At 50.0% G+C, this 26,888-nt stretch overlaps 1 protein-coding gene across 4 annotated transcripts; it reads right to left on the minus strand.

Annotated features, from left to right (window-relative positions):
• Positions 1 to 5,613: 5,613 nt before the first annotated feature.
• EHF (ETS homologous factor) lies at positions 5,614 to 25,095 on the minus strand. 4 transcript variants are annotated; one of them, XM_075548371.1, is made up of 9 exons: positions 24,999 to 25,095; positions 20,273 to 20,518; positions 17,675 to 17,737; positions 15,120 to 15,188; positions 14,936 to 15,004; positions 12,815 to 12,817; positions 7,779 to 7,838; positions 6,586 to 6,781; positions 5,614 to 6,501 (listed from the first exon to the last, which is right to left on the minus strand). In XM_075548371.1, the coding sequence occupies exons 1-9, from the start codon at positions 25,093 to 25,095 to the stop codon at positions 6,402 to 6,404; spliced, it is 903 nt and encodes a 300-aa protein (XP_075404486.1). In that variant the 3' UTR covers positions 5,614 to 6,401. The 4 variants fall into 4 exon arrangements, with proteins under 4 accessions (XP_075404486.1, XP_075404488.1, XP_075404485.1 ...); XM_075548373.1 differs by lacking the exon at positions 14,936 to 15,004; XM_075548370.1 differs by lacking the exon at positions 12,815 to 12,817.
• Between the last annotated feature and the right edge of the window lie 1,793 nt (positions 25,096 to 26,888).

Raw genomic sequence — 26,888 nt, forward strand, 5'->3', positions numbered from 1 at the left:
AGAGAGACCTGGGAGAATTGGGCCAGCTCTATGGTTTATTACTAGCAAAGAGCCCTGGTGATGTTGCCGGGTACCCATTGAACTGCCAACCGAAAGAAGGGAAGTTCAAACCCACCAGCCACACGGTGGGAGAAGGATCAGTCTATCTTTTCCAGTGAAAAGACGGATAGTCTTGGAACACTGATATAGAGTCCCTGTGAGTTCTAATGGGCTTGATGGCTGTGGGGTTTGTTGCTGTTGCTATGTGACCTTGCAGGAACCCTGGTGGCTTTGTGGGTTAGGCATTGGACTGTTAATTGCAAGGTCAGCAGTTCAAATCTACCAGCCTATAAAGGGTCGCTATGCGGTGGAATCAACTCAATGAAAATGGGTTTGGTGTGGTTTTTTGTTTTGTTTTGTCTTTGGGCATGTGAGCCTGAAGGAGCGCTGGCGGCGCTATGGGGTAGTCATTGGCCTGGAACCTGAAAGTCAGTGTTTCAAACCCACCAGCCACTCAGAGGTCAAATGATGGGACCGTAGGCTCCCATGAAGATTTACAGTCTCAGTCTCAGAAGCATTGAAGCAGCACTGTCCTATAGGGTCTCTATATGTCAGAATCCACTTGATGACAGTGGGGTATGTGACCTTGGACAAATAACCTTTCTGGCCTTCAAGTTCCTCATTTGAAAATTAAGAATTACATTTACCTACTGTAGGCTTATGGGAGGGTTGAATCTAATCCTGTACTGTGGAAGCTGGAAACCCATGAGAGTGCCTGATTATTCTGGGTCCCACAAGTTCTCCCTTTTTGGATGGCACACAGCTATCACCCTTCTATTGCTCTCTAGTTAGTGGGAAATATTGGAGTCTTCCTTCCTGGACATAGTTTCCACCTTCCATAGATTTCACAAGTTTGACTGTATAGAAACAGCAATCAGTACCCTTGTAACCAAGTCACCTTCCTTCAGTGGCTAGCTGTTATTCATTGGGCTTATGGAGGTAAAGAACAGTGTGACTGAGATGTTCTGGGCAGGTGCAGAAAGGAATCCATTAGTAAGTATTGCATTGGAAATCTGGCCGTGAACATGAGTGTCTACCTCCATTGGCTCACCTGTTACTAAGAATGAACGTCCAGCACCGAATGCTCACCTGCAAACCGTACTCAACGCAGCATGTCACTACTCTCATTCCAAGGAAAAGCTAGACCCATCAGAGTGCCTTCCAGACCCCAGGTGATGTGATCATCCGGTGGCTCCTTCCTGGCATGTCCTACAATTGTTTAGTCTACTTTGGCAAACAGACCTCCTTGCTGTACCTTGAACATGCCCACCTCAGGACCTTTGCATGTACCCGTCCCCCTGTACAGGACTCTGCCCCCTTTATCAACCTGGTGCCTTCCTTAACCTCCCCAGGTCTCGACAGAACAGTTCCCTTGTTAAACCTGCCTACACTTGCAGTATGCCTCCACAGCGTCTACACCCTCTCCTCCTCCCTCTCCTTTTAGTTTTCTTTACTATGCATCTGCTACTTTGATTTATGGTGGGTTTTGGTTTTTTTTTTTTTTAGTTTATTATCTGTTTCCATTCAGGGAAGAAAAAGACACGGAGCAGCAGAGGTGTTTGCTGCCCAGACTCAGCGCCTGAGAGTGCCTGTCACCTAGTAGATACTCAGCAGAGGCATGCTGAGTACGTGAATGCAAAATCTGCTTACGCTGTGCCTAAACGCGTTCCTTTAAGCCCAGCTCTCCATAGCTGGGTGAAGAACGAAAGACACATTTACAGGCTGTTCTATACAATTTTCTTTTTATTAGTGTTTTCTGGGACCCATTAAACAAGAAACCCTCTTTTGAAAAAAAACATTCTTTTTCACAAAACAGAAATGCTCAGTTTGAATTTAACATCGTTCAAAAGGCAAGAGTTCTGATTTTTTTTTTTAAGTGGCCGTAGGATTGCTTCCCACCAATTGCCAACCCAAAAGCCAGACGGGGAGAAAAGCAGGAATACACAGACAGCTACAGAAAGAGTAATCCCAATTGGGCTCAACTTGTGAAGGCCTGTCCATTTCAATGGTTGGCAAACACAGTCTCAACAAGTTTAACTGCTTACTCTCTTATTCCAGAAAGCCAACACTGAGGATACTTCAGCTGCACTGTTCTTTCCAGACAGTATGTGTCCCTCTAGTAGGGACACATCAAGTCAGCTGCTTGCACTCTTATAATTACACCAGTTCATGATGTTTATCCTTCCGTATTTGTTGAGTGTGCACAGGAGGCCCGCAACAAACACTTGATTTCACTATAGAATCATACAGTTGCCTTTCCCTCTTACCAGTTTACCCTTCCCTAGAGTGTATGCATTGGAAAAATGACACACTTGGAAAACTAACACCTAATGTGCATTATTAACATTATCAAAAGATTCCTCAGTATTTTTCAAAGAGAAAAAAATGAAATAAAAACCAACCCACAAATACTCAAAACATAGAAGTGCTTGACATTTAAATAGCAATTTACATCATATAAACATTCGTCATCTTCATTGATTAAAACAGGTCAAAGGGTTCATCACTGGCTTCTTGTACCAGGTAAGTCTCACAGTTCCATCGAAGGCAACAGAGTTTGCATCCAACATAGAACCAAACGGGCTGTTCTGGCTTCACTGCAGCGCAGGTAGGAAGGCAAGGCAGTGAGCCTCGTAGTAAAATGTCCAAGAGACCACATCAGCTTGAGGGCTTGGTCCTTGGGATCTTATTCCAGTGTATAAATGAGTCACAACCTAAAGACATTCATGCATTAACTCAACGAATACTGAGTAACTGCCTCAGGCTTGGTGGTGGGAAGCGCAGTTTAAGAGACTCTGCCCTCAAAGAGCTTACAGTCTAATGAAGCGAGAACTTTCAAGAAAGGACCGGTGTGCTCAAAAGAAAACATGACCCTTAGCTGCTTAGAAGTGTGTACATTCAAGAAGTGGTCGCCTAGGTCCCTGGGAGCCAGGGCCTTGCTCGAGTTTCATGGAGTCAACGATCTAGGAGCCTCAGAGGAGCTCAGTCTGATAAGTCTTAGCAACACAGTTTCCTGCTTGAGTTCCCATGAAAACTGCCTTTAGTTTAATAAGGGGTCAAGGAGACTCTTTTACGACCATGTGTACATTCGCAAATGAGGAGCACATGTGCTCAAAAGGTGAGGACATCACCTCATGCTGGCTTATCTCGGGGACTTTGCTCTCCATTTCAACACCATGATGGAAGGCACTTTGCTCACATCCCAAGCTGGCAGGGCTCAGTTACCTTGAGTTCTCCAAGTCACGAACAGCACATCGCAAATGCATCAAACTTAAGCTGAGACAATAGAGAGATAGGAGAACTTAATCCTCCAGCATATTTATGCAGGCTCTGGGTGCCAAGAAACCGTCACTTCCAACAAATAACCCAACTTGCTAATTATCTGCAGAACTGTTCCGGTTGGTACTACCCAGATTCACTCACAAAGAGCAGCGATTGCTCTTGAATGGAGAGATGGCAGAAAGAATCAAGGCCAGAATGTGGGGAACGTGGGAAGCTTACAGGTTGCAGGCGGGGTGAAGACCGAGAAGAATCTAGCCACCTTAGGTGATGGTGAAAGTCAGAAGCAGGGAAGGAACGCCAGCGAGAGAACTGGGAGACGTCCCCAAGAAAGCCAGGCAATTCAGACACTTCAAAACTTACCATATTGGCTTGCCAAACCAATTAGAAATATCTGGACGTTCAACACATTCTGCCCAGCCAAGTGGTGGGAACACCTTGCCATTCCTGACCTTTGTTTGAGAAGCAGGGTGTGTTTTTATCTAGGAGTCAAAATTGTTAGTGTTCCCTATTTAGTTTTCTCAGCTCCCACCTTTGCTTTCTTTGATAATGCCAGTGAAAAATTAAACTGGACACGCTTGGTTCTACCTTCAGAAGGCCATTCCTTTCAATAAACTGAGGCTCCCAGGTCACCTCCCTCCTTCCTTGTATAAGTAAGACACACTCTTAAGTTCTCCTTATTCCTGAGATATTGCAAACAACTTTGCAAGTTTCCAATGTGATCTGCACCGCACAGGAGCAGGCGCTCTGTTGACTGACGAAGAAACAGAGGTCCTGCCCCTCCTCGTGGACCTGTCTTCTACCCTACACTATTGCTTGAGGTACAGAAGCCAAAGATTAAGGGAAGCTAGAATGGAAAAAAAATTAGGATTTTCAAAGCCATTTTAAAATCATCTATGGTCTACCTTCCTACCAATTGATCGACCCAAGGACAGGTCTCCAGAGGCCCCAGAACAAAAGGCACCGAAATCCCCACTGAAGATAGCTCCTGAGTTGAGTTTTCCGTTGTCCTTTTTCTTTCTGTTCTTATCTCTTGCGTCTCTTCTCTTTCTTCCATTCTGTCTGTCTTTGTAGCATTCCTCTGGAGGCAAGCCTAGTCAAGAAACCATTCACTCAGGGGCAAGTCCAGATAAGGCAGGAGAAAGATGTCTAAAAGAGGAAAGAACTCTAACCCAGAAGATTAATTTCTTCTGGACTCACACAGCCACACATACATATACATTCATGCAAAGATTCTCTCTGCAAGTCCCCTTCCTTCTGCAATTCAATGCTGCCTCTGTGGTGTCATTCCCGTGACCGTGTCTTCTACTGGAGTTTAGACTGCAGGATCGCACTGAACTTATCTGACACGGGCTCTCCGCTGAGTTTCTGAAAAGGAGACCCTCTGGCTCAGCAGTTCTCAACCTGTGGGTCATGACCCTTTTGGAGGTCGAATGACCCTTTCACAGGGGTCGCTTAAGACCATATTTCCGGGGGTCTTAGGAACCGAGACGCTGCTCCTCTATCTGTCTCCAGCCGGGTCTACCCACATGCAGGTACGCCCACATACGGGGTCACCACAACATGAGGAACTGTATTAAAGGGCCACGGCATTTGGAAGGTTGAGAACCACTGCTCTAGATAATTCAAGTCATCGTCCCGAACATTCTAAAAATGCAGAATGGGTTTGACACGGAAGCCTGTGTTGGCTTTGCTCTAAGGGTGACGAGGCAGTGCACATCACTTTGCTCTGAGAATACACGGCCATCTTTGATCTTGACTGGTTAACTCAGTGGTCCTCATTAGGGGACAGGCGGCAACCTCTGGAGGCAAGTGGTTGTCACAGCTGCAGGTGCTACTGAATCTAGAGGGTAGAGGTCAGGGATATTGGGAAGCATCCTACCATGCACAAGACAGACCTACCACAAAGAAGAGTCAGCCCCCGCATGTCACTAGTGCTGATTGAAAACAAAGGGTTAATGAAACAGGCTAGCAAACTCAGCAGTCTCTTCCATGCCACCACCTCCTTTTCCCCATTTATTTTTAAGCATCTGACACAAAAACAACCAAGGGTGAAAACAGAAAACCCAAACCCATCGCCGTGAGGTTGATTCTGACTCATAGTAACCGTACAGGATAGAGTGGAGCTGCCCCCAGGTTGTCGATCTTTTCCAATGCAGATTGCCACATCGTTTTTTCCCATGGAGCGGCTGGTGGGTTTGAACTGCTGACCTTTTGGTTAGCAGCCGAATGTTGAACCGCTGTGTCATCAGGGCTCCTCAAGGAGATAGGTGGGCAGAGGTGACAATTGGGGTTTCTTTGCTGTTGCTGTTCTGTTTTTTTCTTACCAACCATCCACGGCAGGGGGTGGAGAGGGGCAGCATCAGGACAATCACTTCAGAATGAGCATAAGCACCCTCCCGCCATCACCATGATTCTTCTCACTGATTGAAACGTTGCAAGTCATGTGATTACAGAGATTACAGTCCCCACCCCTGCCTGCCACAAGCTCCCATGCTCCACTCGGTGGCTTCCAGAGGACAGGTTGTCCTACCCAGCATCCTCCAGGTGTATGCCCATGACCTTGAGATCCTGGAGCTCACCCTAGTGACCGTGCCCTCCTCTCTCAACAAAGCCACATGAGTGCGTAGGTGCCGTGGACATATCTCCTTATTCTAAATCATTCTGCGTATAAAAACATGTAATGCCCTCTGATTTATTTTTTTTCCTTCCCCTTTTCTCATAGCAAGAAGCACAAGGCTACTCATCCAGTTATTCTTGCCACGGAAAAGGATTTCACAATAGAGGCAAACAAAGAAAGACAAAGAAAACAAATCACAACCTCTTACAGCCTCGTATTTCACAGAAAACTGTGTACGTTTGTTCCCCACATAGGACATACTTCAAAGTAACAAAATAATGTCATCAACTGTAGTGTTCCTCCCTCCCGTTAGAAGCAGGTGCCTTGGGGGCTTGGGTATGCTTTTCCCCCTGTGGTGCATAAATATCCGAGAAACGCTGTCTTTGAAATAATCACGCCCAGGGGGGCTTGGTTTGCCATCGTCTGGGGTGTGTGAGTGTGTGTGTTCGAAGCATCGGCAGCCTCAGTTTTCGTTTTCTCTCCACCCGCGAGCGTTCTTCCCAAATTTATAAACCAGTCTTCGCCCGTCCACACGTTCCAGAATCTCTCTTTTGTAGTAATACCTGCAACAGAGCACAGCGCGTGAGCCAGCTGCCCGGCCAAGGTCGCCGCGGCCTCGTGCTTTTGAGAGACAGGAAACTGCTCACCTCATAGCGCGGCTGAGTTTTTCATAGGTCATGCTGCTGTTGTTTTTCTTTTTCCCCCATAACTGAGCCACGGCCTCTGACTTCAAGAACCTGAAGATGCCCTCGGACCTGTCTTCCCACTTTATTAATCCCGGGTTCTTGTCTGGGTTCAAGAGGATGTCTCGGATAAATTCCCATAAGTGAGTCCCTCGAGGGTCTGGGGAAGAGAAGAAAGAAAGGGGGGGGGGTTAGTCATTGGGTGGTCAGATGGTGAATGTTCTCAACTGTCAACCCAAAGGCTGGATGGAGTCCACCCAGGGGCACTAAGAAGAAAGGCCTGGCAAACTATGCAAAGAAAAATCAACTTAAAACCCCACGGAGCTCAGCTGCCATGGGGCTGACTCAACTCAATGACAACTTTCTCTCTCTCTCTCTCTCTCTCTCTCTCTCTCTCTCTCTCTCTCTCTCTCTCTCTCTTTCTCTCTTTCTCTCATTCGTCTTTCCAGCCTATGTCACAGCAAAGAATTGGGCAGAGGTAGCTCCGTTAGAACATCTCGCACCCAACAGGAGATGCTCTCTGCTGGGAAGCAAGGGCCCAGTGTCACCAAATCTTGGAAATCAAGAAGACGATGGAAAACAAGCTCATTCAATATTTACTCTTTTACAAATCAAGAAACTGAGGCCCAAAAAATTGAAGTGACTTGACCCTAGTGGCAAGCCAGGCAGGCCTCATTAAACAGAGAGGGCTGTCTCTCTCACTGTGGTCAACGAAGAGCCCTGGTATTGTCATAGTTATAAGTGGGGCTGCTAACCCTTCTCGGTCAAGTCAGCAGTTCAAAACCACCAGCCACTCTGAGAAGAGAGACAAGACTTTCTACTGCCATAAAGAGCAGCCTCGGAATCCCACAGGGGCAGCTCAACTCTGTCCTCGGCTTCTAGGACTGGGAATCACTGGATGGCAGTGGGTTGGGTTGCGTTGGCTGCTACCAAAAGGCTCTGCATTTATCTCAACTTGTTACTACCCTGGAGACGACGACGTTCAACCACTTGTGTTTTAAGACCTCAACTCTTTCTCACTCTGCCTAATCTCAGTTGAAGAAACGGAGGCAGCAAGCAGGGGTGATAAGGTGACAGTCTGTCTAAACCATAAAGGTCACCCCTTATCTTCAACTTGGAGGGAAGGGCCAAAAGCCATCAGTAAGCAGGCAACTTACTATGCTTTTTGGTGTGGGACTTTGCAGGGTGGTCTTGCTCCTTTTTCACATCAGGTGACTCTGTTAAGGAGACAGATGAGAGTTGCTTACGTTACCTATTACCTACAATTCCGCTTCATACGTCCATCCACACATTCAGCCATCCACTCATAATGTATTGCGCACTTACTATATAGGCTGACGTGTGGTCAAAAACATAATGGAGGCACTGTGTGATATAGAGAAATATAATGGAGAGGAGGAAACAGAGAGGTGGGGTGACTTGCAACTTAATCCAAGGTGGTCACAGAAGACCTCTCTGACTGAGAGAGCCAATGATGCAGAGAGAGCTAATGAATGGTGACAGTAAGTGCAAAGGCCCTGAGGTCCGGATGTGCTTGGTCTGTCTGTGGAGCAGAGGAAAGCCTTGGAGGAGGGAGGTCAGAGCTGAAGCCAGAGAACTGTGAGAGATTCAGAGTATTGAGGGTGGTATGGGGTGTAGAAAGATTGCAGCCCTTGTTGTGAACGAGGTGGGAAGCCATGGAAGAATTTGGATGATTAGAGGATTTATTTTTTTTTCTTTCCACAATACGAAAATATTAACATTTATAACAAAGAAATATGTCTTTTGGGCTGAAGGAGTGCCTTCTTTGGCATGCAAAGTTACATTTTAATCAACCCGACAAAGGGACCATTGACTGGCCCCAGCCCGGGACAGAGGGCCACAGTGAACTAGGGAAACACAGATTTGTTTTAACAAATGACTCATGGTAACCCTTGCAAACTGTCACCTAAGAGGAAACGACAGAGGTAGATCTATGAAACAAGACTTCACGGAGAGAAAACGAGATATCTAGGGATGTTTGGGGCTAGGGGGGTGTGGTGGCTGGGGGGAGCATGGGACACTTTGGTTGGTAGTCTTATCAAAAATATGAATGAAACCTACACATCCCACAATCCAAAGTTTCGCACAGAACAGTCCCTCCACATGAGTCAATCCATGAAGAGATTGTGCCAGTAACAGGCAAGTCTCTTTCAGGCTCTTTACAGCAGGGATTCCGCTCACAGGACCCACGTGTCCTCTTCAAGGGCATTCTGGGTCCCCTCCAATTGCGTGCAGAGGCTGCAGGGCCCAGAGCAGTCATTGGGTTCTCAGACGTGGTCTGGGAAGGAGCAGGGACAAGAGAGGACAGCGATGGAGGCGGTAGGCGAGGGGAGGCAGCCAGCAGAGTGCTGTTACACGGTGGGGTCTGCCGTCATCTCACAGAGCAATGTGCACCTGCATGGCTCCGTGGAAAGCCAATTTTTTCTCTAAACTTCCGCTCAAACCACAATAAGACAGGTGTTGCTGTGGTTGTTTGGTTGTTTCAAAGAGTGGTCCAGTACTCAAACCAGTTTCTGCGTCATTCGTGTGTTAAGAGGAATAGCTGTTGCCCTCAAAGGCTGAGTGCTGCAAGCCGACAGACTGGTCGGCTGGCTGTCAGAAGTAATGCAACAGCTCTGCAGATCAAAGACCTGGGGGTCTGCTCCCATAAGATGACAGCCGAGGAGACACTCCAGGGAAGCTGCCCTCTGCCGCACTGGGTCTCTACCAGGTGGAAGCTACTCAATGGCATCTACCAAGAGCCTTGCCCACTCACCACAGAGCTAGCAGGCAGTGAGGGTGCCTTTTACATGAATTACCTTCTTAACCCTCGCCACATGGCTGTGAGGGGGGTACTACATGGTCTGAATATCACAGCAGAAGAATCCAAGAAACAGAGGGGTCGAATGACTTCCCTAGAGTCACACAGCCTGAGGGTGAGGCCAGGATGTGCTTCTGCGTCCTGCGGATCTAGAGCAGTGGTTCCCAGGCTTCCTAATGCCGTGGCCTTTTAATACAGTTCCTCGTGCAGTGGTGACACCCCCAGCCATAAAATTACTTCCGTTGCTACTTGATCACGGTCATTTTGCTACTGTTATGACTCAGGCGACCCCTGTGAAAGGTCGTTCGACCCACAGGTTGAGAACGACTGATCTAGAGGCTTCACCACTAAGCAGTGCTGCTCCCAAGAAAAGGGGCCACCTGAGAGCATAATAGGTAGACTACACAAAAGTCTCCTCCTGCCAGAATCAGACATGTTTGCCCAGCTTAGAACCTCTAGTTCTCTAACCCCTCAGTAGGTTTTCCAGGGTGGGAGGTGGGGGAGGGAGGCACCACTGGATGATTCTGACCTCCCAGCTGGCCGTGACTCAGGTCTCCCAACAGGTTTCTCCAAACGCTCCTCACAAGCGTCCCAGCAGCCAGGAGGAGGGGAGGGCTCTTACACGGTCTGCACTGAAGAGAAGCCTCTCACCCTGGTTAGGAATTTCTCTCCTGCACACTTGTCTCGGTTTACTCTGAAACCTACAAGAACGAATTCACAGGAAAGGCAAGGTGCCCTCACTCTCCCTCCCCGCCAGCTGCAGAGCGAGGTGGGGTTGCGACATCCCATCAGGATGTGACAATATTGCGCCAGCTCTGGCACCCACCCCGGTTTCCAAGTGATCCATCACTCTCACAGGGCCACGTTGTTCTGCAGACAAAGAGCAGCGTTTACCCAGCGGGCCACAAGCAAAGCTCAGTGCAAATGGCATCCAGGAGAGATGCAGGGCCATTATGTCAGAGCCAGGCTAAGTTCAAGAAAACCCCAAGTGTGTCTCAGATTTGACTCACCAGCCCCACTGCCAGTGAGACGATGCTGACCCATAACAACCCTGTACGACACAGTCAGAGATCGTCCTCGGAACTCACAGCCTCATCTTTCTCCCATGGAGTGACTTGTGGGTTTGAACGACTGACCTGGCAGTTAGCAGCCCCAGACACCACCAGGAGGGGCTTCTTACTAGTAACCAGCCTATTAGTTAACGGTTCTAAGCTGAACGGGAACCGATATTTTGGGTTTAGGTACTTTGGCGAGTAAGGGGGAAACCTTGGCTTATTTTCCTCAGTAAAATACACGCATGTGTACACTCGTGACATTTCGTTATCAATTCCAGAGGCTTGAAACCCACTTTACATGCCCAGGCTGGCAAGACCAAGACAGAATTTTCTCTTGGACCAGTGAGGCATTCATTGAACACAAGCCAAACTCTCATCAGCTGCCAGCCAGGGGATCTCGGCTAGAGTGACCCATTCCAGCTTTGAAAAGACCAGGGAAAAAAAAATCAGCCAAAATTGCTTGATGGTTCATCCCCCCCAAATTGCTTGACTGTTCCCTGTAGGAGGGTCCAAATCTGTCCAGTCTGCAGAACAAAGGGGCTGGCTCTCTACGTCCACAAAGGTGACAGCCTATGAAACTCTGTGGAGCATTCACTAGCAAGAGACTTAGGACAGATCCAGGTTGGAGGGGGTAAAAAAAATCCTCATGTCAAAACATTATCATCCTCTTGTAAAGGAAAAAAACCCCAACGGCAAAAGAGAACTCGACTTTCTTCCAGTTTAGATCTGTTTGTCACCCCTTCCCTGATGTGCTGGGGCAAGCTGGGACACCACAAAACACCAAAATCATTTGCTCCCTGCACCACCACCACCACCACCACCACCACCACCACCACCACCACCACCACACACACACACACACACACACACACACACACACACACACACACCTTACACCTTACACCTTTCTTCCCCCCACCCCCAAATAAAAGTCATGATCTTTGAAGTGAGTCATGTCGTTAAAGGATTCTGTCTTATAAAAGAATAGCTTGCTCTGGGGGAAGTTTTCCAGCCTGGCCTTCCCATCTGCTCCCAGCACTGCAGAGCCAGGTCCATTCCGGGCAGGGGCAGCGCTGCAGCCAAGGCTGCACTGAGCCTGGGGCTCCTGATGCAAGCGCCAAAGCATGACTTCAGCTAAGCTGCTTCGCAAGAAGCAAAGATTAGGCGCATTTGCATATGAGTCAGCTGGGAGCCTTTTTTTTTTTTACGGGATATACAAATTTCAGTGTTATAATAGACCGCGTGCCACCCTAGCTTTAGGCTCAACAAGTCAAGGGATAAACACATCAGGCCTGAGTTGGCGTGATTGGCTGGCTGTTATCGGGCAGATCAGGAACACTGGTGACGGCAGCCATTTTATGAAATGGGCAGATGACAAGAAATCAAAACAGGGCCCGCTTCCCCACCTGCCTCTTATCATGGAGGGCATCAGTTTATGGTGAGCCGGCCGAGCCTCAGCTCGCCTTGCAACGTGTTTGAAAGCATAGGAAGGTACTTCAATGCACTCACTTTTACGGGGAGGGGAGAAAGATGGGGCGCTGTGCTCCCCAGAGCTAACAGGCTCAGAAACCCACAGGGGCAGTTCTACCCCGTCCTGTAGGGCTGCCATCGCCCGGATCGCAGTGTGTTCTCTTTTGCGGGAGTTTGAAATCTAAAAACTCAGGCACCTGGCAAAGGTCTTTGGGAGGGGACTCCGGCCCCCTCGAACAGAGATGAACCTATTTGGAAAGGAATGGGCCCAAGCGTAGTTGGGATTAGGGAGAAAGATGAGGCTTCCTGCTCTCCTGGAAATTTGCAGTCTTGGAAATCCACAGGGGCAGCTCTCGCCTGTCCTACTGGGTCACGAGAATCAGCACAGGCTTGATGGTAGTGAGTTGCAGTGAATGAGGCTATGATTAAAGAGCCTACTAAGAGCGGGGGAAGGAGGGGCCTGTGACTGAGCTTCCTTCTCCAAAGGATTTATCAACCTCAGACCCCGAATGAAAGTGTTCAGTGATCCCTTCCATAGAGCACATGGGCTACGTCTCTCTTTCTCCAACGTGGGTCGTACTGACAGGACAGGAATAGGGGCAGGGAAGTAAGGGAACGTGGAGATAGCCCATCTTGAGAGCACTGTTTCTCTCCGGTGGGAGCCTGGTAGTGTGGTGTAGTAGATTGCGCTTCGGGACGCTCACTGTAAAGACTCACAGTCTCAGAAACCCACCGGAGCAGTTCTACTCTGTCCTGTAGGATCGCCAGGAGTCGGAAAGACTCCGTGATCGTGAGTATTCCTTGGATGTGGGAGAAAAGCCTGGGAATCTCCGTAAGCCATCCAAACCCGCTACAGAGTGCAGGTCTCTGACACACGTAGAGCCACACAGAGTTGGCTCAACAACAAGTGCTTCACTCAAATACACAGCAGGTGGATCCAGGTGATGGTGAATTACCCACGACTGCAGGGATGAAAGCAGAATCCAGCTTCTACAGCCTCGTCACTTCTGAGATTCTGGAAGATTAGTCATGATAGAGTAAGGAAAAGGATGGGCCGGCACTGAGGACAACAGAGCCCGGCTGAGCCCTTTGACATTTCCTAGGTGCGTCGAGACCTCACACGGCCAAGACTCGGGAAGTGGTTAAACCTTGTGCTTAATTGGAATTTTGTGCCGCAAGTCAAGACTAAGCCAAAAGGACGTGGAAGGTTCCACCCTATGAAGTTCAAGAGGAAGGCCAAGGGAGCGTTCCTCAGCCCTGGAACCCTTGCTCATGACCAGGTGTCAACCAGGCCACAGAATTGTTCCCCCAGGTGATCCCAGTTCCCCCAGAATGGCAAATGCATGGCAGATCCTGTCAGTGCTTATCTACTCCGGAACTTCCGTAAACACGTTGACGCACACTGCTGCAGGTGGGGCAGAGCGTAGTGCAACCCATTCTTAATCTCCGTTCCAGGAGACTCAAAGCCCTTACGGATGAAGCTCAAAGGCTAAGGCTTTCGGTATGGATTACATCTCAAAAAAAAATCTTTACAACTGGATTAATTAAGCAACATCCTGATAAAGGTAGAACCGTCAAAGTTGTCAAGGATTCCCCCTTTTCTTGATCCACAATCAAGTCCATGGAAACAGCAGTGAAGAAATCAGATGCTGTGTTGCATTGGGCAAATCTGCTGCAGAAGGTCTCTTTAAAAGCAGTGAAAGGCCAAGGTGTCACCTGGAGGAGGAAGGGTCGCCTGACCCACGCCGCAGTGTCTTCATGCTGGCCGAGGCACGAGGCAAGGCAACGAAGAACTGCTGCCTTCAGTTATGGAGCCGACGAAGGAGCATCACCAGCATGCTCCGTAGAAACACGGCTAACGAGAATGGTCGCATGCACTTGGGGTAGATTCATCCAGGGGGACCAGTCCCTCGCTAAGGGTTATCATGCTTGATAAAAGAGAGGGTGAGCCAAAGAGACGGACTGACACCATGACTGCAACCATGGCTCAAACATGATAACTGTTAAGGATGGCTTGGCCCAGGGAGCATTTGGTTGTTTGTTTGTTTGTTTTTTATATTGGGTGGAGGCATCGTTGTTTCACTTCATGCTTTCTTTCACCAAGACTCATTTGAATCTGCTCGGGAGCCCGCTCCAAGAGAAGAGAACACACGTCTGATGTCTAGCAGACCCAGAAGGTAGCCCCAGGTGGAGGGACCGCATGAACCCTCAATGTACTCCGCCCCACAGGGCATCCACTCGTGAAGGGACTTCTCGGCAGGACTTCCTTCCACGCTTCCGGCAGGCTGTCCCTTGGCTTGGTGCAGCCTTGATTGGCAGAATGCAGAGCCTCCCGTTGAATCCAATCTTCACAAAAAGGTGAAGATTAGATGCAACTAACGTGAACACAGTTCACGACTTACAGGTATTCTCAACGACGGGAGAGCCCTGAGGAGCCATCGGGGTCAGACATTAAAAGTGGCAGATTCGTGTGCTTGGGGAGGATTCCAGAAACTTCTGATTGCTACCCCTCCACCCAGAGAGCCCCACCACATCATTTACCCTGAAATTCTACCGTTAGACACCCTTTCACCTAAGCCAAAGGCAGTTTGTTGAAAATCAAGCACAGCCTCCCCACCCATATGGATGCCAACGTCTGAATATCGTCTGAGCACACCAACAGCATAAATAGGTAGTTTCCTCAGAACCAGGTTTTGTTGAAAAGAGAGGAAGAGTCAACAAGCTTGGAGTGTGACTCACTTCACTCACGATAAACAACTGTGCCGGAGACGCCCCTCGGGTCAGGTTCCACGACCCAGTCTAGAAGGGCTTCACAATCAGATGCCTTCTCAATGGCTAACCCCACTCTTTGCCCAGGCTTTCGGGAGAAAGACTCCAACACCCTGGCAGCGTGAGGGGCTGGTCTTTGGCACCGATCCTTAGTTTGCTCTGGCCTGAGGCACGCTCAGCTTCGGTCAGGACAACTTACCCACAGGGAGGTGACTGGTTGCTGTCATCGAGATCTGGGCCCGACAGAACGTTTTGCTGTCCAACAAATCTGTGGCAACGAGAAGATAAAGGGAATGAGGAGGCGCCTCCTCGCTAGGACGCTGCGTGCGCCGTGGCCCAGGAGCAGGATGGAGACGGGCGTGGCGGGTTGGGGAGTTAGTTACCTACTGCACTCCCATAGTTGGTGTCGTATAAATAGTTTTCTTCTTTCCAGGTGTTCATGATCGAAGGGTCTAAAAGGACAGGAAACAGGGCAGCTCAGCGATCCTTTCCCCTTACCTCGCGGCTTGCTCTTCAGACAACACTGTCAGGGAGGGGCCGGGCCTCAGAGAGAGCTCGGGTCACATGTCCCGGGTTCACGTTCTCTCCCTTTTTGTCCAAGTTGAAGAGATAAGGGTGTTGCGGCAGCCCTGGCCGTGAGTTTCATACCGGTGTTGCTTTGAGAGCAGGGGAAATCTGTCCGACACCCGTGACTGGGGCCCTGCGAACTGTCTCAGCCTGCATGTGACCGGAGGGGGGCCCCCAAGCCTACTCTCCCATCCCCGAGTGTTTTGACGCCAAGAAACAAAAGTCTTGAATGAATTCACAATGAAAGACTCGTGGGTTTGTTTTGTTTCGTTTTTGTTTTTTCCTACTAATGTTGTTCTTGGGAGAATGAAAGATGTTTGTTTCAGATAAGATCTGGTCGGGCAGCTTCGTGAACTCCAGAGAGAAGGTCTCAACCCCAAGCTGAGGGGCAACCCCTTTCCTCCGGGGTCCCTTCCATCAGTTTCGGGGGTGATGTAAAATTCTCAAAGTCAAATTGGGGGGGGGGGGCGGGATGCGGAGGAGAAAATGTTACAAAATCAAATGTCTTAAGAGTGGACACCATGGCTTTATTTCAGAGAGAAGCGCTCTCTCTCTCTCTCTCTCTCTCTCTCTCTCTCTCTCTCTGTCTCTCTCTCTCTCTCTGTCCTCCACCACCCACCCACCCACTTCTGTCAGCACACCCCACTCACATTAACCCTTCATATTTTGGTTTCAGAGGAAACCCCCTTCCACCTACCCCAGAATAAAGCCCTGCTCCTACTCAGTGCTCCGTCTGGGCTGCGTGCCAGCAGCAGCCTCCCCTTTCCTGGCTGGCCAAGCATCTCCAAGCTGGTGTGCAGCACCTCGTCCCCTGGAGAAGCTTCCTGCTCTTGCCTCTTCACAGACCAGGTCTGCCCTCAGCAACCCTCCTGCCCAGGTCCTGGAGCTTGGGGCCCAGGTAGGTAAGCTGCTGGCCCAGTTTCATTTTGTTTTTACAGCATGAATGATACAAACCCTGACTCACTGGCTAAGTCCGCTTGTTTACGACACAGGGATTTAGCTGGTATTCTAACTAATAGCTACGTGTTTGGACACCCCAAGCCCAGTCTCTTGGGGTTACACCCTCTCTCCTTGTTTGGTCACCTCGTACACCTGTTGTTGTCTCTGAAAACAAATGGAGCCTAAGAAGGTGGGGGTGTTGGCCCCCCACCCATGAGCCTCTTTCTCCCCTCCTCCCAGGGTGGACCTCCTCCTCCACCCTTCAGCTGAGCTTTTCCAAACTGTCAACACAAGCAGGTCGGGATGGTCAAGAAGGGATTATCCAGTTAGCTGGGCCCTCTCCAACACTATCCCTGGCTCCTCCAGTTGGGGACATGTCAGCTCACCCAGGGGAGGCCTCCTATCCTCTTGGCCAAGCCCTGGGTCCCATCTCTAGGGCAGGCAGGCCTCCTGGAAGAGCAGAGACCATTCCAGGCTCCCAGCTCCTGGTGTCTGGTGGGGCAGGGAAGGGCTAGGAGTGGCGAATTGGCATGCTTAGCAACTATTGTTTTTTTCTCAACTAATGGCCGGGCTCGACCCTATAGGGACCTCAGTCTTAGGGATGTGGATCTAACAAAAGGACCCAGGAGCCCTGGAAAATCTTCAGCAACACAGCTGGCTAGTTTGTCCTGGCTGGTGATGCGAGGTCATGGATTAAAGGTCAACATGCAAGGAGCTCCGAGTGGCGCAGACCCAGTGCAGCAGTCCTTCCCCCGAGGCAGTTCTTGCCCCTCTAAGTCCAACTGAGAGGGGACCTCCCATGGGAGAGAGACGGCACAGGGCAAAGAGAGGCGACTCGGAAGGGAAGAGAGAACAACATTACATGCAGACACCATGGAACTCCAAGACCCCTACTCGGAAATGGGGTACAGAATATGAACTTTCTTATCAAAATGCCCCATGAATTTGGTTCCACGGCTGCCGTTGGCTATCCCTACGTGAACTCCCAGGGGTTCCCAAAGTGACATCAACTACAATGTCAGCATCCTCTTCCATGGGGGGGGGGGGTGAAGGAGAAGGAGGAGTTTCTCCGCCTCCTCTGCCGAGTCCAATCCCTCACTCTTTGCAGGAAGAAGAAGAGCAACCCTCCTTAGATGCTTCCTCGCAAGGGAGCTGCATGTTGCCTGATCAGTGGGAGGCAGAGAAGAATGCGCAGGGGGGCTGCTCACCCTCAGCCCATAAATCGGAAATAGCTGGCTGGCAGTCAGCAGCCCCGAGGTCAAGGGAGAAGGCTCCTGGTGGGATGGCCCAGTGGAGACCACCAGGGAAGAAGTCTCCTTGGTTCCCCAGCAAAATGCTGGCTTCCACTCTCCCCCAAGCACTCACTCTTGCCCCTACTGGGTTGTTCTTTTGGGGATGGCTTCCCTGGTCTGCTGCTACCCGAACTACTCACCAGTTTGCTCGGTCTTTACAATGACATTGTGTGTGGACTGGAACAGGTCACTGCTGCACTGGCCTGTGAGGGACAGATTGGGAAAGTCAGTAGGGTCCAGATGGAGCCAAAGTTTGATCCTGACCAAGTGAGAGCTGGCCTCTTTGAAGAGCTTCCACAAGCTTCCCTGCCTGTCTGCGTGGGGGCCAGGCCTTCCTTCTCAGCCCGTGCTAACTCAAGTTGGGCCTCCTAGCCCCTGAAGAGCAGCTGTTTGGAAATCCACGTCCCATGGAATTGTTGGGAATTGCATAGACAGGCATCCAGTGTGGCAGAAGAGAACTCCAGAAGTCAGAAGACCAGTTTTTCCACTATTAGCTGTGAGGTCTCTGACTTCTCCAGAGCTCGGTTTCCTCATCTCTAAACATCGGGGATTAAACTGAGGTCACTAGGTGACCTCAAAGGTCCTTTGTAATGCTAAGATCTGACACACAGAGCAAATGGAAATATCGAAAGAGCGATTTTCATTGAACTAGCTCCCTTCTTCTTGGATGTTAAATTTAATCAAGCCCATCTTGGTTCGTGAATCCCTTGGGTGATGTGTGTATGTTTCACAGGCATAGCTGCAAATAGCAAGGTTGGGAGTTTGAGCCCATCTAGAGACTCCTTGGAAGACAGGCCAGGTGATCTACTTCCAAAAAATCAGCCACTGAAAACTCCATGGAGCCCAGTTCTAGTCTGACTCACACGGGGGCACCACGACAATTTAACAGCAACAGTTTGGTTTTTTTAAAAAAATCTTAATTAGATTCGATCTATGAAGTATATCTTGATAAATATCATGATGCTTCCCCTTTTCCTGCCTTCAGCACACTAGCAATGTTTGCTTACAATCCCTCTCTGGTTCTATTGTGTATCAAAGCTCGTACACACACACACACACACACACACACACACACACACGCAGATTGTAAGTATCTCAGGGGAAAAGGTCAGTCCCCTAGCTATCTTGACCCTCAGTTTCTACATCTAAAATGGGTACAATAGTATTCCTTTGCTTCTAAGCAAAATCCATTCACTTCACGTCCCGGATAAGTAAACAATGAATGTACGTAGATGTAAAGTCTCTACCAAAAGTCAAGCAACAAAACCATGGTGGGGGTGGGAGGGTGAGGAGTCTGGCTGGCTATTCAAAGCATCCCAAGGCACAGTGACAAGCTGTGAGGTCAGCTAGTCACAAAGGTCAAGGGTGGCCACAGCGCGTCCTTGACCTGCCTGCCAGGGCAACGCTTTAAAGGAGTGCCTTTAATTGGAAGTATGGAGGTAAATGTTTTTAATTCTTCAAGTGTAAGTCTACTCTTTCTGAAGAGTCCTAGGGGTTATTTATAGAGCCTTGTTTGGTTTGGGTCTAGTAAAAAAACAAAAATGTGAGCACCCACCGCCGTGCGGTGGGTGGGAAGAAGGGAGTGGCAGGGAGCTGGATGAGGTCATCGCCATGAGGTCATCGCCAGTGGCCACCAGAGCTCCAGCTCCACAGGCAGATGGCAGTTCGCAGCGCCAAAGGCAGCTGTCAGCGTGGAAGCCTGTTCCCAGCCCTGGAGACTGTGCTGCCCACCACCAGCTAGCTGCCCAAGGCCAGGTTCTACTAATACGCATGGGTGTGTCTTTGCCAGCTCCCCATCCCCCATATCACAAGATGCCCATAACTCTTCGAGAAGCTGATTTTTCACAGCCATTATCAGGGCAACTGGTCAAAGTTGTTCTTCAGAATGGGCTGTCTCTCCTGCAGGGACTTCCTGGTCAGTATGGAGTGTGCGTGTTGGAGGACACACTCACGGGGCCTGCCCCTGTGCTGGTTGAGGTTTGGAGAGAAACATTTGGGGGGTGTTCTAAGGGGTCCCGATTCCAGAAAGCACTGAGGAAATAACTTGCATGTGTCCACACCAGCGCCCAACCCTTGCTTTGATTTGCACACCTGTTTGAGAGGCGGCAGCAGCCCTGTACGCCTTCTCTCCCACCAGAACACAAACCTCCATCTGGTGCTGCCTAACTGCCTCAGTCCCCATCCAGAGGTCCCTCCCTGGTGGCACAGTAATCTGTGCTAGACTACTAACCAAAAGGTTGGCGGTTCAAACCTACCCTGCAGTTCCTGTGCGGGGACAGTTCTGATCCTCTAAAAATAACATCCCAGGAAACCCAATGAGCCATTCTACCCTGTCCTCTCGGGCTGCCCTGCGTCAGAATCGACTTGATGACATGCACAACAATGTGGATAACTTTCCTAAGAACATTCTTTTTTAACACTTGAATGCATAACACATTAGAAATGAAAGGACCAAACCATCGTGCAAGGAAAGAAAAATAAGGTTTCCTGCCAGGCAAGTAAGTCTTCTGTAAATGTCTAGCTGGTCCCTGTCTCCCTGAACGTTCCCATCACTGTAAGGGGTGAGGTCCACGTATCAACACACAGGTGTTTGCAAAGGATCAGACACACCTCACACCCATAGGCTTCGCTCCTGTTCTTTCACCTCCCTCTACTTCCCTGCCTTGGGAAAGAGAACTTGGCCGTGGAGCCTCGCAGTCCCGGCTGGCTCGCGGCAGGCAGGGAGAAGTGATAGTCACCATTCCACTTGAGATGCTGCAAGTTACTGTAGAGGAGCTGGCCCGCCGTGCCCGCCGCCCGGGTGAACTCCTGCAAACTCATACTACAGAGTTGCTCGCCATTGATGTCGAACTCTTGGAAAGGGATGCAGCTGGCGTCCAGCTGGTTGGTGTCCAGAAAGTGCTGGAGCCACTCCCACACCTGGTACTTGGTCCAGTACTGAGGGTGGATTTCATGCCATTGGCCTCCAAAGAACCCGCTGGAAACTGCAAAAGAGAGAAAGGTCACCCCTTGAGTGACTTGTGGCTGTGCCTGGGGAATCATGTCAGACATGGTGATGCACTGTTGACCTTGGACGTCCTAGGACGTGCGCACCTGTGAGCATCTATCTGTGAAGGGGGTGGGAGCAGAAGACAGGCTCTGGAAAAGGCTCACTGAATCACGGAAGCCAATCAGTTAGCCCCCGTGCATCTTCATGCCCTGCCCCTAGCATGTCACTACACTCCCCCAGGCGCCTGGTTAGGAGCCCTCGTGGCCCAGTGGTTAAGTGTTCAGCTGCTAACTGTAAAGGTTGGCAGCTTGAACTCACCCATTGACACCTTGGGCAAAAGACCGGGTGATCTGCTCCCATACAGATTACAGCTCAGAAACCCCTATGGGGAAGCTGTGCTTTGCCACCTGGGGTTTTGAGGAGACAGTCAACTGACTGCACCCACCACCACCACCACCAGGTGCTTGATGAGGACGCACAACTTCAGAGTCTCTGAAAGTCTTCTCCCCACGTGCAAAAGTTGCACCATAACAGCATTGCTATGCCTAAAATGTAAAACAAAACCAAATCTCACTGCCACCTGCCATCCCGTCGATCCTGACCCATAGCGACCCTCCAGCAATGGCAGGTCATTCATTTGTTATCCACACCCAAATAGCTCTTTCCCGGCCTCCTCCTTCCTCTCTCCCTTTCCTGTCTCGCTCCCACACACATATACATACCTAAGACTCAAATCCGTTTTGATCAAAGGTAAGGCCTGAGGTGAAGGTGCTTTTCTCCGCAGCCCTTTCGCTTCTTGCCACAATGGTTCAGCTTGGTCACCTGCTAAGTGTACTGCGACCCCAGTGCCCACTCCCCACCCCCGCTGCCCCACACTGGTTATTAGAGCTACTATGATGTCACTGCCCTACCCAGACACCTTCAGTCCCTGCCCCACTGTTCACTGGCATCGGGCACAACACGACCCCGCCAGGCCTTTAGGCTTTTCACCAACTCCTCCTCAAGTCCCCTGTGACTTTTGCCCTGTTTCTATTCAGTTCCTTCGACCAGTTTCTATTCTACCTATTGCTGCCTCTTCAAACTCCAACCACCGCACAAAGCCACCGCTGATTCTGCAGACGCCAAAGGCCCATACACTTCTGAATCTCTTGTTATTTCTACTAGTGGCTTTTGTCATGGTCGGTCCTTATGTAGCAGGTCACTAACTACCTGCAAGGTCAGCAGTTCAAACCCACCAGCCACGCTGCAGAAGAAAGGTAAGGCTGTCTTTTCCCATGAAGAGCTGTCAACTCTGAAACCCTCGGGGTGGAGGGGGACAGTTCTGCCCAGTCCTGTAGGGTCGCTATTGATGGCTGTGAGTGAGTGAGCGTGAGTGGGCTCCTCACATCAGTGGGGTGGTGGGATAAACCTCTCTTCACTGTCTTATTTGACCTCATAGATGATATGCTCAAAGTCAAGGCCCTGGACTCCACCTTATCTCTTGACCTCCTCTGGATCTTTGCTATGTAAGCGCTCGCTATGTATCCATCCAACCGAATTCACTGCTGATGAAGAATAACATAGAAACAACCCAAAAAAAGTTGTGAGGTGCATTCACAGGATGGCTCATTCAAATGCCAGTGGAGACGCGAAGTTCGTCCAAGCCAACATGAATGGCTGAGCCCAGCCAGCGCGTGCCGCAATCTACGCATGTCACTTTCTCATGCCTGCTTCATCCATTACATGGATAGCTGGCCCAAATCTAGGGGGAAGCCTCTACGGCCACTTGACAGAGTTCACAGAAGTCGTAGTCCCCGTGAAAGCAGAAACCAAGGGGAGGCACTCTCCCCGGGGACAGGTGCGAGATAGGGGCCAGGGAAAGACACAGGCCCCCCGTTCAACTTGCACATCGATAATCCACAAACTCCAGAATGGACCGAAAAGATGGTCCAGGGGGCCAGGAAACCATTGTTACCCTTTTCCTTCAAGGTCATGCTAAGATCAGCACGCTTCAAACTTGAATGTGATTTGAATCACGAGGGACTGTTATTAAAATGAAAATTCTGGCTCAGGGAACCTGGGGAGGGACTTCGAATCGGTAACCAGGTGATGCTGACGCTACCGGTATGAGGCACCCTCAGAGTGGCAAGGTGCCGGCCAGCTCAGTGCTCGTGGCCTGCTCGGAAGACCCCCGGAGGAGAGGCCATGGGAGGCAGACTGGCAAGCACACTCCTGCTTGCCTCCCTCAGAACCCACGCACTTCTTCCAAGTTGAAAACCACGAGAAACTGGAAGTCGATCATTGAAAACACAGGTGAGACAATCACTGGCAATGCTGCGGCTCACTTCACCATGAATGTCTCGCTCCTCATATCTCTCTGCTTAGCAGAAGGGGCCCTAACCCCTCTCCTGGGGCCCTAAAAGGGGACGCCACTACAGCAGGTGAGGGAAGGGATTGGAAAAATCCATCCCAATATCTTTGCTGTCAAGTAGCGTCTCCAAATGTACACACACCAAAGCCCAGCCTGGATGTGTGTGCTGTCCCTTCCATTTCTTAGTGTCTTACACAGGGCTGTCCCGGGATGCGGCATATGTTCTGTGACTCTCCATATCTGATCTATTCTTCACGATAATGTCTCCGTGGCTGTGCACCCGTGCAGTGCTGGATTTGCAAATCAAGGCAACAACAGAGCTGACATATGTTCTTCTTCGGGGGTAGACTGATCTAATGAAAGGGTCGTTGTTGGCACTGCATCCTAGCAAAAATAGAAGAACCAGAGAATTGTGTCTACCTGAGCCTAGGCTGCCTGAGCCAGGAGACCTATCATCAAGTTCCTAAATTTCTGGAGAAATAGTGAAAATCTCATGAGTTCAGCTATTCTTTTGTTATTTGATTTATCTGCCTTTCCTTATCAATTGTGCTCAGGATTTGTGTTGGGGTTTTTTTTTGGGGGGGGGGTGCCCTTTGGGAGTTAAGAAATAAAATTGGCTCCTAAAGTTCACTCTCTTTTAACTGCATCCCTCCAGCTTTCTCCAAAGCAAACAAAAGGGACGATGTTGCCTTTATCTGGGGCCCAGAGCCCTGGGACGCCAAAATGTGTCCGGTCTAGAGAAGGTTCTTGTTCTGTTTGGAACCATCTTTCTGTGTGCCCACAGGGAGTCCTGGGACAGAAAATGTCACTGCTCAGAAAGGACAGAGGTTTGGTGGGAAGGGAGATGGTGACAGGAAGCTTGGCTGTTTCAAATTGTGTGTCTGGGCTTCCCGATGAGAAGGGAGAGACTTTCACATGCATCTGCTGGGTGCTGGAGAATCGAACCTCCCATGGTATGCTCAGCCTGGTGGGACAGTGATGGGGCTCTGGGTTGTTACCCTACAGGGGGGTGACTCAAACACACCTGCCAGTCCATGGGCAAAAGATGTGGCCTTTCTTTCCATGAAGATGACAGTCTTGGAACCCCCTGGGGGGGGCAGTTCAACTCTGTCCTATGGAGTTGCTATGAGTCAGAACTGACTACACAGCAGCAGGCATGTTCCTCTCACTCCTGCTCCTCAGACTCTGCTAACCATCAAGGCAAGGGTTCGAACCCACCAGCCATGACTCAGGAGAAAGACGAGACTTTCTGATTCCATAAAGATTGAAAGTCTCAGAAGCCCACAGGGGCAGTTCTATTCTGTCATACAGGGTCCCTCTGAGTTGGCATCGACTCAAACGGCAGTGGGTTTGGTTTGGTTTGAGGGAAACAAGAGCAGCATTCTCTTGCTTCAGGATCAGCAGCGGGTCTGGCTGTAATAAAGCCAGGACTTCTCTGGCCTCTCAGATGCACAGCCAGCTGCCTGCCTGACTTGACTGCTTTTAGGATTAACTTCTTTGGGATTTGGGGGCCTTGATTTAGCAACAACTGTCTTCAATTCTGCTTTGATGATAAGCTGCAGGTTCAATCACTAAATCCTCTCTAAGCCCCACCATGATGTTCAAGATGATATCTATCCATTCCTCCCATCAGAATGTTCTAGATTAAAGCAGAGCTCCTGGTAGCCTGACAAACCTCCTCCTGCCTTCACATAGGGAAGTAAGTCACCGGAAGATTACACATAAAGATGAAGCTGCTGTTTCCCTCCCCCCTCCTCAAGCTCTATGCTGTGTGCTCACATACATGTGCACACACACACATACACCTCCCCTTTCCTATATTGGTATCTCAGCTAAACACTCTGAAAAGCTTTAACACGTAGCCTGCCCTTTGGCCATCTCTTACCAGCTTCTCTACCAGACTGCCAACCCAACACCTTGAGGATGGAGAAGATATGCTCAGAAACATTAAATACGCTTCCCTTTGGAGCCCAGGGATGGGGAAGCCTACAGGGAACATCACCTTCTAGAATTTTATCCATGCCCCCCGGTCCCCATACTGCCCATAAAATAAAACCCGTGTTTTTCTAACATGACGTACGAGGAGACTCCTCCGGGGGATGGCATGGTACTCGGGGCCTCTTACCATTGCACGTGGAGTAACTGTCTGTCCAGGCCGGTTGCTGATGGAGGAGGTTGTTGCTGGGGTTGAGATTCATTACACCACTTCCTTCCAGAATCATGATCTGTCAGGGGAGCAAACAACCCCGTCAGTCGGTGACCCTTAGACTGATACCGTGTGAGAAGGCAGATCAGAAAGTTACCATAGGAAGAAAGACTCAAGAAACAGCAAAAGAACGTGTCCTTCCACCCAGGACTCCAAGGCACACGGCCCTACTCTTTTCAGTGAAAGCCAAGGTCGTTGGCAATTCGAGAGTCCCAGGTTCGATTTTCATAGGTAAGAAGCAAGTTCGTACAGCCACCCATTCACAAATGAACAATCTCTGATCAGGAATGAAGTGGGAGGAAAACGCAATCCCTGCTCGCTGGGCGAGGCTGGCCAGCACCCAGGTGTTTTACAAAAGTGAAAATACCAAAGAGGCGCTGTGTACAGTGGAATTTGAATCCATGCAAACCCGAGCCAGGAGAGGCGCAGGGCTGGCACTTATGCCGGAGCCCTAATCTGAAACCAGTCATTCACTCGTTCCAACCAGCCGAGCAGCCCTGCCCTGCATGGAGTCCCTTCCATGCGGGATCTTCTGCGTGCTGGGCTGGGGATCTGGGAGCCTAGAGCACAGTCCAGGTAGACACTTGCAGTTCTCCGCTCTGTGGGGATAAGAAGCATCGACTGGGTTTCATAAGACACTGCTGCTTTCCTTCACTCACGGTCAAAGTTGGGACTACCTTCCCGCTCCATTGGCAGAACAAGAGAAGACACCAAGCTTCAAAAGGGACCCAAAGCCCACGGTCTCAGGCTGAGGGAGTTCGTTAGAAGGACAGGACCCTAAAAGAGCCTTTCTCCCCACAAGCCCATCTAGATGTTTTAAGCCAGCTTATCATCAAGTGCGCTCTCAGTACTGTGCTTTCAAACCGGCGCTATCAGTCCGGCGTCAAATTGACCCCAGCAACTGGGAAGGTTAGATGGGGACATGGGGGTCATGGTGGGAGGGTCATCCAAAAAAAGGGGGGTGGGAGATGTTTGCACCACTTGAAGGATCTCCCTGAATTTCCCATGTATCCAATTGCTGAATTGGTCTCTTTTCAACAACAACAAAAAATATATTTTCTACCACAGCAAAAACAAAACCTTTTTGAAAAAGAAACTACAAACAGAAAACCCCTTTTCCATGACCCAGCACTTGTGACAGCCCCTCCTTTGTGCTAAGCGCTCTCCCATTTCAAAGCAAAGTCCCAGGTACGTGTTCAATCATTCAAAGGAAGGGTGGTCTGCTTCCAGAGGCTACGGGGCATCAGCCACAGTCCGCCCTGGAAGGCACGCTTCAGAAAATGCTGGCATGGGAAGAGCCAGCTTTAGAGCCAGCTTCAGAGCCATAGGCACGGCGAACGTCCTGCCTGTTTTGGTCAGCCTCATGTCCTCGGAGCGTTCCTAACACGCCCAGGATTGAAATTGCCCACGCAGAGCAGTGCCAACCGTGGAAGCCCCTTCGCTTAATTTATCTGCTGGGCCTCTGGCTCAGTGGAGAGCTTGTGGCCTTGGGTGGGGTGGCAGTAGAGAAGAGTCCTGAGGAAGGCAGGGAAAGCATCCAGATGTAGTCAACCAATATGTACCAGCGCTAGAATGGGCTAGGCACTGATGTGGGTGCTCCAGTGATTACGAGTTGAACTGGGCCAGGCGCAAACATGTGTGACCGTCATTTGCATCTTCATCCTCATCCCTGGTAAACAATCGGGCCTATGACCAGCCAAAGAAGGGCATGGAGAAGAAAAGGAAGGGTGGAAGAGTGGGCCTCATAACAGAGAAAAGACCACAGCGGGGGACTGGCAGAGAGCATGCAAGAGCTTCAACATCAGAAAG

This window comes from Tenrec ecaudatus, chromosome 4 (genome assembly GCF_050624435.1).
Source record: "Tenrec ecaudatus isolate mTenEca1 chromosome 4, mTenEca1.hap1, whole genome shotgun sequence".
Classification (NCBI taxonomy): domain Eukaryota; kingdom Metazoa; phylum Chordata; class Mammalia; order Afrosoricida; family Tenrecidae; genus Tenrec; species Tenrec ecaudatus.

Excerpts from the sequence above, each read along its gene's own strand:
- EHF (XM_075548371.1), bottom strand. The coding sequence starts at position 25,095 with ATGATTCTGGAAGGAAGTGGTGTAATGAATCTCAACCCCAGCAACAAC. Across the intron at positions 20,519-24,998 it reads CAGTTACTCCACGTGCAATG|TTTCCAGCGGGTTCTTTGGA; the intron begins GTAAGAGGCCCC and ends TCTCTTTTGCAG. Across the intron at positions 15,189-17,674 it reads TGTAAAGACCGAGCAAACTG|ACCCTTCGATCATGAACACC; the intron begins GTGAGTAGTTCG and ends CTGTCCTTTTAG.